Raw genomic sequence first — 15,917 nt, 5'->3', positions numbered from 1 at the left:
TGGAGTTGTTATCATCTTTAGTAGTAGTTGTTGTTTTGGTAGTTGTATTTTGGTTTATTGAGACAGAGTTTCTCTGTGTGTCCTGGAACTAGCTTTGTAGACCAGGCTGATCTTAAGCTCAGAGATCCGCCTGCCTCTGCCTCCGAGTGCTAGGATTAAAGGTGTGCACTACCATGCACAGCTTGGAATTAATGATTATTAGTGAAACTATCTTTTTTTTTTTTTTTTTTTGGTTTTTTCGAGACAGGGTTTCTCTGTGGCGTTGGAGCCTGTCCTGGAACTAGCTCTGTAGACCAGGCTGGTCTCGAACTCACAGAGATCCGCCTGCCTCTGCCTCCCAAGTGCTGGGATTAAAGGCGTGCGCCACCATCGCCCGGCTTAGTGAAACTATCTTGAGATTATTCTGCCAGCAGATACCAACATGAAATTAAGCGTACTAAATACATTGGTTGGTAGGAATGGGAAGTAAGCAGCTATAAAAAAAGTAAACTAGAAAGGAAACTCCAGTAGGCAGGCCACCATGTAGATCTAGCACCTACGACAGACAGACTAGTAACAAGTAGGCTCCGTGCACCTTAGAGAATGCCTCAGCCAGACTGCAGGAAACCTGGCCCCGTGCATTCTCGCAGAGAAAGCGAGTGTGATCGGAGCTGGCCTCCATGCTGTACTTCTCAGGCCCTGTCCATCAGCAGCCTGGCTCATGCTCAGGGCTGCAGCAGACTCCAAAGGCACTGCAGCTGGGCCCACAGCCAATGTCACTGGCTGTGCAGTCTGCAGTTGTCATCCTGGAGTGAGACTCTTGCAGCCTACCTCCCTGCCTGCTGGGGGAATCAATCTAGGTGACAAGCAGCAGTCCTACCAAACAGCTACAGACAGGCATATTAAACCTTGGGATTTGGAGTTTTAAATGATAGGCTTGAAAATTATTTCCCCAGTGACTTTAATGACTTCTGGATGTGTTATTATTCAGAACAAGAAATAGAAGGTTTTCTATTTGGAAAAATTAGCAATAATCAGCTGTATTAAATATCATTCTCTTCAATAAGATTTTAAGAGGGTTAGGTATTACATTTCTTTATTTAAAAGCCTTAGGAGTAACCTAGATTGTTTCATTTAACATAGGATTTGAAACCTCAGACATATAGAAATGCTTACGATATTCCACGTAGAGGACTTTTAGACCAGCTGACCAGAATGAGATCTAATCTATTGAGAACACGGAAGTTTATTGTTGGACAAGATGAAGGTAACCGAACAGTGGAATGCTCTTAGGCTAATAGCAGACATGACTTGCATAACAGCGTTTATTGCAGAATTATTTTGTAATGTGTTAATGCTCACAGTGTTCCCATTCACTCAAGCCCCCCATCTCCCTGATTCTCTTCCCCTCAGGTGTGTATTATTCAGCATGCCATACCGCCATTGCCATTGTTCTGCGTACACACTCTTGCAAATCTCATACTCTCAGCTAGACACTGACTTTATGCTCAGCTGATAGGCACTGACATGAAGAGCGGGCACTGTAGTAGCTTGCTCAGGCAGGGTTAGCCCATTACAAAGTGGCGGAACCTAGTTCTGTCAGATTTCCAAGCCTGTACACTCAGACATTGATCATGCCCAGCTGGCTTTGGAAAAAGTCAGCAGCAAATACCTACTCCCCGCGAAAGTCATGAACTCCAGATAAACAGGAATATTGTGATGGTTTGCAATTTTTCTTCATCTTATTTTGTTAATTTTGAATGGGGTTACTTATCCACAAAAAAATGAGCAACCCCCTAGCCAACTCTCTGATATTATACTTTGTGTGTGTGTGTGTGAACAGAGGCTTCCTAGCAAGAGAACTTTTGTATTTAATCAAATCCTCAGAGGGTAACATTCTCTTTGTGACGAGAGAGTACCATGAGGAGCTGGGCATGGTTGCTCAGTACTCAAGAGCCTGAGGCAGGAGGAGTCTATGAATTTGAGTCCAGCCTGGGTTAAAGAATGCAAACCTGCTCCAGAATACAGAGAGAGGGGCTGGAGCAGTGGCCCACTCTTGAAGAGCCCTGGTTACTCTTACAAGAGACCCCGGTTCAGTTCCCAGCACCTACATGTTGGGTGGCTTCCAACTGTCCATGACATCAGTTCCAGGGGATCTGGCACCTTCTTCTGGACTCTGCAGACACCAGGCCTGTGTGCAGTGCACATATGTACCCGCAAGCAAAACAGACACATAAAATGAACACGAATCTTTTTTAGAAAACAGAGAACACTAGAACACCATGGAGCCTCAGTGCTTCAGAGTGCAGAATGTCCACAGGTTTTTTTTTTATTATTATTATTATTTTTTATTGAAAAAAAATTTTCCGCCTCCTCCCCGCCTCCCATTTCCCTCTCCCCCTCCCCCCACTCCTCTTCTCCTCCCTCTCCAGCCCCAAGAGCAGTCAGGGTTCCCTGCCCTGTCCACAGGGTTTTGAACTCAGATGATGGCATGCGGGAGGCCAGCCCATTTTTATGCGGTGTTGGGAAGTAGAGGAGTTTCTAGTCCTTGTGAAGTGAGCCTGTAGGCAGTATAGTGACTGTAGACCACTGACTGGTATAAATGACGATGATGCTAGATCCTAAAGGTGGTGGTAGATGCCGGGATACTAGATTTGAGATTTCAGATGATAATGCTAAACTACACATTGCTGAACCAGCTATGACAATGTCCTTTCAAAAGGACCATATAGTTCAGCTCTAAGTATTAATTTCTCTGCTGCTGATTTTGCAGATTCACTTCATAGTGTCCCAGTTGCACAAATGGGCAACTATCAGGAGTATCTAAAGATGCTGGCTTCTCCACTCCGAGAGATTGATCCGGATCAACCAAAAAGACTGCATACTTTTGGCAATCCATTTAAGCAAGATAAGAAGGTAGTATACCCATTTTTGTGTCTGTGATACTTTCACTGTAACGCTATCCTTGTTAGCCTGATGTATACAAATCTGAGCTAAAAATGACATCAGGACCTATGTGTAGATGGATCTCGCTTGTTTCCCATAATGGTACTGTTGAATGTTCTGGAACATATTCAGTAAAAGAGGCAAATGAGGCATTGGTGGGAAGCCCCCTGACTTATGCTGGCGCAGACTCTTTGAAGGTGGCATCCAGGCCTACATGGCTCTTTCCATGAGTTGTGTGACTGTACACAGTTGTGTTAGTTGAATACAATAATAACTGTCATTTTTGAGTACATAGTAGGCCTTGGTGTTTTAAATGAAATATGTTCATTGTTTTTTTTTAGGGAATGATGATTGATGAAGCAGATGAGTTTGTGGTGGGGCCACAAAACAAAGTGAAGCGTCCTGGAGAGCCCAACAGTCCTATGTCATCTAAGAGAAGGCGGAGCATGTCCCTGCTGTTGAGGAAACCACAAACACCTCCTCCTATCACCAACCATCTGGGCGGAAAGGGACCACTCTCAGCTTCATGGTTCCCATCTTGTCCAACCCTCCTGAAACCCACCCTTGTACATCCAGGTACAGAGTAGTGGTTGTTTTTCCTTTATCTGTCTTTCTGGGCTCCTTTTTTGTTGTTGATTAAGTAAACCATAATTAGAGCATCTGTGGTAAGCACAACAGGCCTTCCAGGACAGAGACCCTGACTCAGTGGTCTTAGCCATATGAGTGGAGGAAGAAGATGAATAATTATAGTAATTAACAAGTGGTATTAATGTCATAATTAGTGATTAATACATGTTGGTACAAAAATGAGGAGTTCTAAGCATGCCTGCTGTAACCATTTGCATCAACTTCAAAAGATAGGAAGATAAACTAAGTGTCTAAGTAGGTTCACTATTAAGAGCTCTCTGTGATGTTGCCCCCTATTCGTGACTCAACTGGTAAATCTGGAGTCTCTCTCCTTGACCCCACTGAAACAATTCTCAAGATCACTCGTGTTTTCCGTACATTGCCTTTCCCTCTCGATTGTTTTGGGCTCAGTTGCTCATGCCCTCCTCTATTTCTATTTGAACAACTCCTAATATTCACACCTCTAGATTACAGTTTGTTCCTCTGCTCTCAAGCCTGTATTTAAGCACAGACAGTGTCTAACAGACAATAATGTTTGATGTCGTACAAGTAAACGCCTGCTTTGCATCTCTCTAGAGGAGCTCTGCTGGCATCTTTCTGCATGGCAGTTAGTGAAGTTATCTCTCACTCTACTGGAAAAGCTATGTCACCTTTAAGAATTGGTAGAGTTGAAAAACCTTATATTAGAATGTAGTGTTGCTCATACTGTATTGTCGGTGCTGAGTGACCAACTTAAAGTGACTGAGCCAGAATCAGGAAGATCTGAGTATCACGTACTCTCATGCTGGCACCTGGACATACGACCATGATTTTTAAAATTCTCTTTCTCCCATTAAAAGGGTGAGGTAATCTGACATTCAATCCAATTCCTGCTTCTTACTGTTTTTCTCCATTCCTTCACTTCCATGAAGTTTTACCAAGTTTCTCTTCTTAGATGGCCTCTCTGCATCTAATTCTTATTTAGTTCCTACCTATCTTCTCTCCCGATTTGAAGTCCGAGTGAAGATGTCAACAGAAAAATACAAGCATGCCACATTCATACAGAAAATGCATCCTTCGTATTTCTGAACCTTCAGGATACAGCCTGACTCTTCACCCTGGTCCACACAGCTCCACATAGCCTGACACCACCATCCTCTCTTACCTCCAGTTCCAGAGATATCCTCCTCATGCTTCACTCTGCTGCCCCTGGCTTACTCCTGCCCTCGCTACAACTTGGCATCCTTCCAGAAGATCCTGCCACCACCTGGCAGCCCTCTCTCGTGCCCTATTTCTGTTTTTCCTCAAATGAAAGCAGTTTTGAGGGTGCCCTGGCTCATTCTTAGTTCCTCTCCGATGGCCCCGTGACACTGTAGGTTCTGTAAGGGCAGGCAGGGTCAGTTCCTTTGTTTCTTGTTCACTGCAGATTCTCAGCTGCTGCCCTGGTGCCTGGCACAGCAAAAGATAAGCAAATGGCATAGAGGTATTGGCCTGAGAACGGAAAAATAATTACTCTGGCATCGAAAGGGAACCGGGCAGAATCATCTACAGATAGGCAGTTGCTTAGCAGATGAGGGACAGAGAATTTGTTCCGTCCTAGGAGGGCATCGAAAGGGAACCGGGCAGAATCATCTACAGATAGGCAGTTGCTTAGCAGATGAGGGGCAGAGAATTTGTTCCGTCCTAGTAGAGCATCTCAGAATATTTGCTTTACCCAGGAAGCACATGGTATGCACAATTCATAGGGCTTCAAACTCAGGAAAGGGTAGCAGTTTATATGTGACTTCGAAGTGTACAGGTTGACATTAAGCCCTGAGCGCCAGGGACCTGTGAGTGCTTAGTTAGCATCTTGATTTCTGTATGCATTCATAGTGGGAAGAGTCTCAGAGCGCCATCTGCTCTGTCCTCCTCATCAGTGGAAGCCATCATTTCCTTGAAGCTGAGGATCATGGAGGTGTACCTGTGGGATTGATACGATGTGCTCACTTCACAGCTCAACTTCTTAATTTGCTTTCCAGATGCCACTGTCATTCATGATCTCCATGAAGAGAAGATGGAAAATGGGCAAAGCGCAGCCGATGGCTTCTTATTAAAATCTGCTCCGGCAGAGTTTATGAATGTGGCAGAACATGGCCTTATATCCAACCAATTGGATTCACTGTCTGATGACTTTACTGGTCTCAGGAAAGATGGACTCATTCACAAACCTAGTAATAATTTACTCCTAGGAGGAGACAAAAGCTGCAGTCTTTCTGTAGATGACAGAAAAATCACCATGGCGTCTGCTTTGGAAACTGTGCCAAATTCAATGCAAATCACTCCTGCGATGGCACAAGGCATCAATGCCGACATCAAGCACCAGCTGATGAAGGAAGTTCGAAAGTTCGGACGGAGTAAGTAACGATGGAATATCTCTAAGAAATGCAATGGGAGAATCCCTCTTGTATCATTCTCGAGAGATTTCTACTATTGGTTTTGAGACAGGCTGTCATACAGCTCAGGCTGACCTCGAACTCTCTATGTGGTCCAGACTGCTGGTATTGCCTGATCTTCCTGTCTCTAACTCACTCTATAGTGCTCACACTACAGGGATGTGCTGCCACAGTCAATTAAGGCGCCGCTAAGGATTGGACCCAGAGTCTCATGCTTGTTAGGCAGGTGGTCTACCAACTGAGCCCTACCCTAAGTCCCAGAGTAGAGTCTGGCCATACAATTTTTGGTCAGTCTTGGGCTTTCACATGACTTAAAGTGATTCTTCTGGCCTTAACTTGCAGTGGTTTCGTTTTGCTGCTTTAACAAGTTGCCAGATGCCCATCGCTTCAGACAGCACAAGCTTATTACTTCACAGCTCTGCAATTCAGACTATTTTTCACTGGACTAAAGTGAAGGCAAGCTGGCAGGCCAGTGCTGCTTCTCGGGGATAAAGGCAGAGTCTGTTTCCTTGCCTCTTCTGGCTTCTGCAGACTGGCTGCACTTTGCTGGGCCCATGGTCCCTTCCTGCATCAACTCAGCAGCAGAATGCTTTTTTCCCTTTGGCTTCCACTTCTGTTCTTAAGCTCTCTGACCTTTAAGATTCCATTTGTTAGCCAGGTGATGGTGGCATACACCTTTAATCCTAGCCCTGGGGAGATAGAGGCAGATAGATCTCTGAGTTCTGATTCGAGGCCAGAGAGAGTTCCAGTATAGCCAGGACTACACAAAGAAACCCTATCTTTTTTTAAAAAAAAAAAAAAGGAAGGAAAAATTATAATTTTAGATTAATCTTTGAGATCTGTATACAATATATTTTGATCATATTTATCCCCAGCTCCTCTCTTCTAGATCCACTCCATCTCCCACCCCCTCAACTTCCTCTCCTCTATTTTTAGTAACTGGTTGAATCTACCATGCACTCCTGGGTACAAGATCATCCACTGCCATGGGCAATACTCTCAAACAAATTGATTCTCCCTCTTCCAGAAGCAATCAAATGTCTATACTATTCCATCTTAAAAGGATATTACGGCTACATTGAACCCTTGTGCATAAACCAGGACAAACTCAATATCCATAATCTAATTCCATCAGCATATAAAGCATATATGGTAATAAATTCACAGGCTTCATGGGTTAGGGCAGTTTGGGGCAACCGGTGTTCAGTGTACCTCATTTGAGTACTGTTTATAAGAATTTCTCTCATGAATGTATGTAGACATTTTTATTTTAGTGGTTAACATACCAGCTGTGCTTATGACTTTCTACCTATGAGGAATGATTTCTAAGGATGCATGATTGAATTTTATTTCTCATTCATATTTTTATAATACTGAATTTTGTAATATCACCAGAGTATGAAAGGATTTTCATTTTGCTTGAAGAAGTGCAGGGACCTCTGGAGACGAAGAAACAGTTTGTTGAGTTCACCATCAAGGAAGCTGCAAGGTGGGTATAAACGAAACTTCTAAAGGTTTTTTAATTGTTTTGGGTATTGTTTTTCTTTTCTTTTGTTTACTTTAGTTGTAGGATCCACGGAAAGACAAAGAGAGGGATAGGCTTTGCCTTAATCTGTGAAAAAAAACACTTGTCCCCACTCAGAGTTAAAGCTGCTTCCTACCGTGTTCAGATGGAAAGACCAGAGTCCTGATTCATGGCTCCTAGCTAGTGTGTGCGTGTGTGTGTGTGTGTGTGTGTGTGTGTGTGTGTGTGTGTGTGTGATAGAATGACCCTCGTATTTGCTAAGCCATACCTTTGCATGATGGTGACTTACACTCCCTTTGGGTTGCACGCTACAGAGCACTCTGCACACTGTCAAGTCTTCTATGATGGTCAATAATATTTCTTTATATTTTCAGGTTTAAGAGAAGAGTCTTAATTCAGTACCTTGAGAAGGTACTAGAAAAAATAGATTCCCATCCCCTTCTTAACAATGTGAATCACATCAACAGCAGATCATCATGTTAATACCAAGACAAGTGAGGAAAAAGAAACACCTTTTCTGTGCTGTAGGCTGGAATGGGACCTTCCTGAAGCCCTCTAGAATGTTTGAGTGAAGGGAATGAATGACCTAACTCAGGCTAAGAAAAGCGCTTGACTAGAGCTTTTAATGATTATCTGGAAGTAAAAGCTGGGCTTCTGCCTTAAGAGTTATAATCGAAAGTATTTTTTTATTTCATTGTTTATTTTTCCAGTTAGGAAAAGCGTTGTGAAATCACACAGCACTGCTGCTCCTCCTACAGCTAATAGAGTTCTCTCATTGGAGCGTTACCATTCCAGACGTTTTTCCGAGTGGGCAGGGGCCACCCGCAAGGAGAGCACTGCCTAGTGTCCTCATTGTGTCCAGTAGAACAAGTAGGCGTGTAGAATCGAAGTGGTCATCGTATGCTCAACAGAATTTTCCACAATTTCTAGCTGTGCCTTTTAAACCATGCAATATTCAGGATAGTTGGAATCAAAGAGTAAAAAGCTGCTATTTAGGTAACTTATTTGTCTCTGGGAAGGGGCAGGGAGAGTAACCAAGCAATCTACCTCCAGTGCTCTTCCATTGATCTAGAAAGATTGCAGAGTGCACCTGAGGCTGCACTGACCTCTGACACTTGTTCTTGCATGTGGCAACAGAAAGTCTTCAGGTAGACTTGGACATTTTGTGCTTTGGAAGCACTAAAAGGAAAAATAATATGTATATTTTCTTTGATGTTTATATAAAAATTTATATGGAGCAGTATTGTTGTTTTTATTTGTAAAAATGTAAGTGATCAAAGAGATTTTCACTTTGCATATATGAAATAAAATCCTTTTATTGATTTTCAAAAGTTTATTGGTAAATACATTTCTAGTTGTATGTCTCTTGTCATGGCATTCCTTTCAGAAAAACAATTGCACATTATTGTAGTTAGAATTTTCTTTGGTACGCCAACCAGCTCCCAAATAAAGAGATAGAGACTTATTAATTATGAATGCTCAGCCTTAGCTTAGGCTTATCCCACTAGCTCTTTTAACTTAGTTTAATCTGTTTCTATTAATCTACATTTTGCCTCGGGCCTTTTTACCGTTCTTTCATTATGTATGACCCAATTTTCTGCTTCCTCCAAGTGTAGCTGGTTGGTTCCTGGCATTTCCTTGGTGTCCCTTTTTCTTTCTTCCTTTATGTCCTAAATTCCTCCTCCTACTTACTTTCCCTGCCCACTTATACCTTCTCCCTCGCTATTGCCTAGTCAGCTTTTTATTAGACCAATCAGGTGTCTTAGGCAATTAAGGTAAAACAGCAACACATTTTTTTTACATAGTTAAACAAATGCAGCATATCTTTGCATACTTAAACAAATATTCTACAACACACTATCAAACAAATTAACATGTTAACAAGAGGGCCCATAAGATGGCTTAGCAGTAAAGGCTCTTGCCACCAAGCTTGGTCACCCAAATTTGATCCCTGGGACTCACATGGTAAAATGAGAGAGCCAATTCCCAATTGTTGTCCACTCACTTTTTTAATGCACATTTTGGTACAAGCACATGTATGTATTTACATAAATGAATGTATATTTGTTTTAAATGTTAAAGGAGTTGATCTTGGAAGTGTAACTCACAGGACTGAATGGTGATATCAGAAGGGTCTGGGGAGGCCAGGCCCTCCCAATTGCAAGTAACTGGGGAGAGAAAACTGCCAAAATCAAATTCATTGGAACTCTGAAATAAAGCCAAAGGGTTTTTCTCTTTTTTCCTTTGAGAATTTCATAAAATATAGTTTGAACATACTCACCCCTGCCAAGCCCTCCCATTCCTACCCTTTCCACCCCACATCTCTTCCCACCCAACTTTGAGATTTCGTTTTTTAATTCTTTACCCATCAAGTACAGTATGTGTGGCCCAGATGGTCATAGGAGTGCAGCCTGACCTGGTGTGTGGTCAACTTACCCAGGAGTCCCATCCTTAAAGAAAACTGACGCTTCTTGTGCCAGCAACTATCAGATGCCCAGTAGCTCCTCAGCTAGTGGTAGAATTTCGTGTCTACCTTTCCCCCTCCATGCTGGGATTTTGTCTGGTTGGAGCTTGCACAGGTCTTTTGCATGCTATTGCAATTGCTGTTAACTCATTTGTGTATCTGCTCTTTACGTCTGGAAGACAGTTTCCTTGGTGTTATTCTCTAGCTTTCATGGTCTTTCTTTCCCCTTTCCCCAAAGATCCCTGAGCATTGTGGGGAGTGATTTTATATATATATATATATGTATGTATGTATGTATATATATATATATATATTATTTATCATTTAGGACTGAGTACTCCAGTCTCTTATTTTTTGCATGTTGAGCAGTGGAGTAGCTCTGTTAAGTGCCATCTGCTGCAATAAGCTTCTCTGATGAGAGGTGAGAGGGTGCACTGATCTACGGGTATAGCATGGCATTAGTAAGAAATTTTATACTATGTCCATTGAGGAGAATAATAGTATTAGTTTCTTCCCTAGGACCTTTGACTTATCCAGTCATAGGTCCTTGGCTACTTGCACAGTACTGGGCATGGGTTACTTCTCATGGAGTGGCCTTGGGTCCAGTCAGAAAGTGATTGACTACTCCCACAGCATGCCATTATTACATAAGTGGGCACATCTTGTCACACCCGTTGTTGTAGTTTGCAGGGTTCGCATCTAAGTGAGATTTGAGGATTACTTTCCGTCAACATGCATAGCATCTTCTAGCCCCATGGATGCTAGCTAATAGGGATGAAGCTCCCAAGTAAGTACCAGCTTGATTTTTCCATGTTCTGTGACTTACTTTAAGAATGGAATCTTATTTTCAAGTTCTGGAGGATGGCCAAGTATTAACACTAGTCTATAATGCCTGGAAGTCTATGTCACCCCATTGAGAAACAACAAAAACAGTACCTGCTGTTGAGTAGGTTCCTTCCAGATTGAAAAAAATTCCATCATTCAGGAAAGCTCCTTAAAAGAAGGTAAACAAAGAAAATAGCTTCAAGCAGTCCCTGAAACTGACCAGACTGACTAGGCCCTTCCTCATCAGAGTAAATAAGAGTCAATCTCTGAAAAGACAAGCTGCAAAGAAGACCCTTAGACCAGATCAGCTGCCTGGAAGAGACAGACCAGCGAAGCTACCTGGAAAAGGTTTAGATAGACTGAAGCACTTGGAATGGACAGTTTTCAACCTGTTGAGATGCCTGCAGGCTGTGTGGTGTGCTCCAGGTTCCCAACTTTGTGAACTGTCAACCATGCTGGGGTGGGCTTTGGCAATGCCACTGTCTTTGAGTCATTTCTGCTCCTGTAAGTAACCCCTCATCCATATTTCTGTAAATAATCTCAATAAAACTCAAAGGTTCATCATGTTGGACTTTGGTGGTGTTTCTACTTTGGCCTGGGGTGAGTAGAGATGTAGACTCTCCCTAGGAAAAGTCTTGTCACACAGCAGCAACACATTATTTGCTAGCATGGGGTGTTTAGTTGGAGTATTGTTCTGGGTTTGTAATAACCAAAATGAAAGTGGAATAACGTGAAAAGCTATGGAAACATAGTAGGAGAGCTTGGTGGTGCTTCAGTGTACACTTGTGCAACCCTTTTCAAGATATAGCCATGGTTTTTAAGATGGCATAGTAACTGGATTTAATATAGAGACACTTTAAGTTAGCTATTTTAGACAGCAAAGAGCTAAAGGAAACATGGATAAAAAGCTGCATAAAAGCAGGAAGATTATGTTAAATAAAGATAATGAATAGGTAAACAAAAAGAGAGGAAGCAAATAGAGGGTATGGACCTGAAAAGTAGAAAGCCTGACATGGAAAATTCCCGAAGAGAGTTCAACAGCAGATCTTAGAAGACAGAAGAAACTTGTTAGAAATCATCCAGTGTGAGGAGCATAAAGAAACTGGGGTTAAGAAAAATGAAAAGAGCAGAGGATATAACTGTCCAAAGACCTGGGTTCCTAGCCTCACTACAAAAACGAAACAAAATGAAAAGCAGTAAGCAGAGTTTAACAGACTCACCATAGCCTATGGGCCACAATCAAGCATGACAATGTATGTTTTAGTTGCATTTCTTTTCTGTGACAAGACCCTATGACCAAGGCAACTTATAGAAGAAAGCGTTTATTGGGACTTACCATTTCAGAGGGTAATCCCATAGCCATCATGGTGGGCACATGGCAGCAGGCAGCCAGGCATGGCACTGGAGCAATGCTTGAGAGCTTACATCCTTATCTTCCCTAAGAGGCACAGAGAGCTAATCTGGAATGGTGTAGACTTTGCAAACCTCAAAGCCCACCCCTAGTAACACAGTCCCAACAAGATCACACCTCCTAGTCCTTCCCAAACAATTCTTCCAGATGGGGACCAATATTTACCTATATGAGCCTATGAAACCATTCTAATTCAAACCACCATAGTGTACGTTAATAGGATTAATGGAAGAAAAGATGAGAAAGCAGTGTGAAGACTATGTAAAGAAAATATTTAAAGATCCAGTAATCCCAAACTGTAATAAGAGGAGCGGGCCGCATCCTGCCACCCGGCTAGCTTAGCCCCCGAAATAATCACATAGAAATTTTATTAATTAAATTACTGCCTGTCCCATTATATCTAGCCTCTTCTTGGCCAACTCTTACATCTTGATCTAACCCATTTTCATTAATGTGTATCGCCACTTGACTGTGGCTTACCCATATGAGTCTAACCAGCGTCGGTCTCAGGCAAGAGAATCATGGTGTCTGCCACTCTGCCCTTTGTCCCAGAACTCTGTTCTGTCTACTCCACCTACCTAAATGCCACCCTATCAAAAGGTCAAGGCAGTTTCTTCATTCAACTAATGAAAGTAACACATAGAAAGAAGACTCTCCTACACCATTTCCCCTTTTTCTGTTTAAACAAAAAGGAAGGCTTTAACTTTAACATAGTAAAATTACATATAACAAAACAGTTATCAAGCAAGAATTACAGTTACAATATTTATATCTATTTTATCTTTTATTATAACAAAGGAAAACTATAACTCTTCTTCAACTCCATCAAAGACTCCAGAAGGATATAATATTACCTAAGTAAACAAGAAGTAAGTAATTTCCAAAACTCTAGAAATGACAGAGATATCTTGCTGCCTGGACAGTCACCCAAAGTTCTTCTGTACCATTGGGGCATCCATCTTCAGCCTATAGGCCCATAGTATCCAGCAAACATTTTCATGAAGCAGGAAATTTTAAAGACAGTTCAGTCACTTTCTTTTGTGTCCTGCAGAATGTCTCGCAGACTCCTTCATGAATCAGAAACCCCGAAGGACCATCTCACCTTTAGGCAAATTCAGCAGTCCTCTCTCTGCGGGTTCTTTGTATCCAGTTTATGTAACAGTGCAGGCAAGAACAGTTTCTTAGCAAGTGACTATCAAACTCCATAAGGAGCCTCTTCGATGCTCATCTTCCTCTTGAAGTAGATTGGTGCTGCCAGGAGCAGACATGTCTCATTGTCATGAAAAAACATAACTTATTAAAACATTTTAAATGCCATTTTCTGTAGCATTTGAAAGATATGAAGAATGCCTATCTAACTGAAATATATTTCCATATATCTAGAAAATCTAACCAACATGACTACAAGCTTGACTATTATAGATGATTATCTATTAACCTATATTTTTAAATTATACATTACATTTTTAAATGAACTACACAATCACAATATCTTAATCAAGATAAGAAATATGCATGACCTTAAATTAGTATTAGTAAACCAAGATTTATATCAATGGAAATTATATCTATATCATATCCCCTTTAAATGTAAAAGAACATTTATAAACAATTTAATAATAAATGTTTATCTGTATACCTATCCAACCCAGGGAACTGCAAAGCAGAGGAAGAGAGCCGCTGACATAATCAAACCATTAAGAGACAGAAGATTCTGAAGACCACCAGAGTATTTTGTTACAGACAAGAGACCCACCCTAATTTAAAGTTTGCTTTCTTATCAGAAGCATGGAAAGACAAAAAGCAATAAAATAACACTGAAAACGCTAAAAAGAGAAAGGAGTTGTGGATGTAGCTCTGGGAGAGTATTATCTAGTCTGCACAACGCCCTGGGTGCTGTTCCCAGCACTGCACAGAAATGGGAGAGGGGGGGTGGATTAGAGCAGTGGAAGGGAAGTACTGTCCATCAGGAATGTTATCTCCAGCCAAACAAACCTTCAACTAATGAGGGAGAATTTAAGAAAGTCTCAGGTAGACAAAAACATACGGGACTGCCTGCAGTACCACCATTCTCCAGGCTGAAAGGAACACACGTACACAACGCAGCAACTGGTAGATATAAAGAAATCCTCAGAAGGTAACTCCAGTGAAGGTCCCTCACAGGTTCCCTTTAGCTTTTAGGTTAAGGCTTGGGAGGCGAGGATAATACAGAGTTGGTAAAGAGTCCAGAGTTTCTCTTGGTGTGTCAAACACAATTGGAAAGAGTCATAATGGTTGCACAATAGTGCGCATGCAAAGTCACTGAATTGCACACTGAAAATGGGTGAAATAGCAAATTTATGTTATACATATTTAAGCATGATTTTGAAAATGTCAGCTACCAAAAGCCATTGAAGTGTGACTTAAAGTGGATGGATAGCATAGTGAGAGTTATGTGTCAAGATGTTGGTTGAATGTTGGGGGGATGGTTTATGAAAGAACGTTACGTACCCATATGCTGTGTGCAAGGGGCACATTTGAGATTCAAAGTCACAGGCAGATTGGAAATGAAAAGGTAAAAACAGTTACTTTGTTGCATATGATCGTCAACAATGAGGTTGTTGACAATACAAGACAAAATAGGTATGAAGCCAGAAATGGTCACATGAAACAAATAATGACCTGCTGTATTAATAAATGGGACAATTCACCAAGATGGGAAAATTACAAACACATGCAGTAAATGAGAAAAAGGAAATGAAACAAAAATTGAGAGAATGAAGATAAAGAACTCCACAATGATAGTTGCAGACCATTAGGAAGAACTATTCAGAAGATGATCAAAGAAACAGGACTTCTTGAACAGTGAGTGCTAAACCAAACCAAACCACAGTTATATTCGACGTACCTACAGAACACCACCCATTAAGTTTATCGCATTCTGTGCATCCATCTGGATGACAGCTAATTTTGATCACCAGCTCCAAAACCACCCTTTTGTCCTGCGCAGTGAAAAAGATTCTGGTTCCTTTAAAGATACTTGTTGTGGCAATTGCCACTGAAGTCTGTCTACAGAGCGCTCCTGAACACAAAAAAGCCCAGCTTCCTAGTTTTCTTGGCTGATAGTAGCCAGTTTTTCTGATCTCCAGGCTTATGTGTAGCAAGTTTTAATCGGTAGCCCATGGCTTCTCCACGGCCCAACCGGGGCAGAGCCCAAGTAGCCCCGCAGCAGTAGCTGGCCAGTTAACTTTCTTTCTGGTCTTCTGGGCCACTAATAAATCAGAGTCCTTTGACAAGACTAGTGCTGCTCGTTTTGCTGCTCGTTTCATTCGGTTCCAGACGCACCAGGGGAGCGTTCTCCAGTGGCCAGTGTGTAGAGTATGGGTTTCTACAAAGTTCCAGGTAACCACACTGAACACAACTGTACAATCCCTAGGCCTGCTCCACCGTATCAGGATTTCAACGCCGAGGTGCATACACTGTACCCTGTTATTTAGCATGGAACGCAACTCCAAGATGGGCATTCTCAGTCTATCATGGGGTCCTGTGCCATAGGATATTTACGATGGCTCTCTGAGGACACCTCTGAGAGCTAGAGAATGGCTTTCTTGCAAGCTCTCAACTCTTTTGTAGGCCTGGGTGGTCTTCCCTCTGGTGGGGTTCTCCTTCATATCTCTCAAGGACTTCTGCCCAATCAGTAACCACTCGGCTCGTGGCACGCTCTGTCTCTGCGCATGCACACAGAATCCC

The 15,917-nt window shown here is 42.0% G+C and overlaps 1 protein-coding gene across 2 annotated transcripts in view; it reads left to right on the top strand.

The window, feature by feature from the left end:
- LOC130867405 (integrator complex subunit 6-like) overlaps nucleotides 1-11,290 on the top strand; it is a 56,833-nt gene extending 45,543 nt beyond the window's left edge. For both annotated transcript variants that reach the window (XM_057759373.1, XM_057759372.1), the window contains 6 exons: nucleotides 1,123-1,246; nucleotides 2,753-2,895; nucleotides 3,267-3,501; nucleotides 5,550-5,924; nucleotides 7,359-7,452; nucleotides 7,863-11,290. In XM_057759373.1, coding sequence (XP_057615356.1) covers nucleotides 1,123-1,246; nucleotides 2,753-2,895; nucleotides 3,267-3,501; nucleotides 5,550-5,924; nucleotides 7,359-7,452; nucleotides 7,863-7,971 — 1,080 coding nt within the window. In that variant the 3' untranslated portion in view covers nucleotides 7,972-11,290. The remainder of the gene's footprint in view (nucleotides 1-1,122; nucleotides 1,247-2,752; nucleotides 2,896-3,266; nucleotides 3,502-5,549; nucleotides 5,925-7,358; nucleotides 7,453-7,862) is intronic.
- The last annotated feature ends 4,627 nt before the right edge of the window (nucleotides 11,291-15,917 follow it).

This window comes from Chionomys nivalis, chromosome X (genome assembly GCF_950005125.1).
Source record: "Chionomys nivalis chromosome X, mChiNiv1.1, whole genome shotgun sequence".
NCBI lineage: Eukaryota > Metazoa > Chordata > Mammalia > Rodentia > Cricetidae > Chionomys > Chionomys nivalis.
Note: the sequence above shows the minus strand (reverse complement) of the source record. Positions and strands in the feature narration are given on the sequence as shown.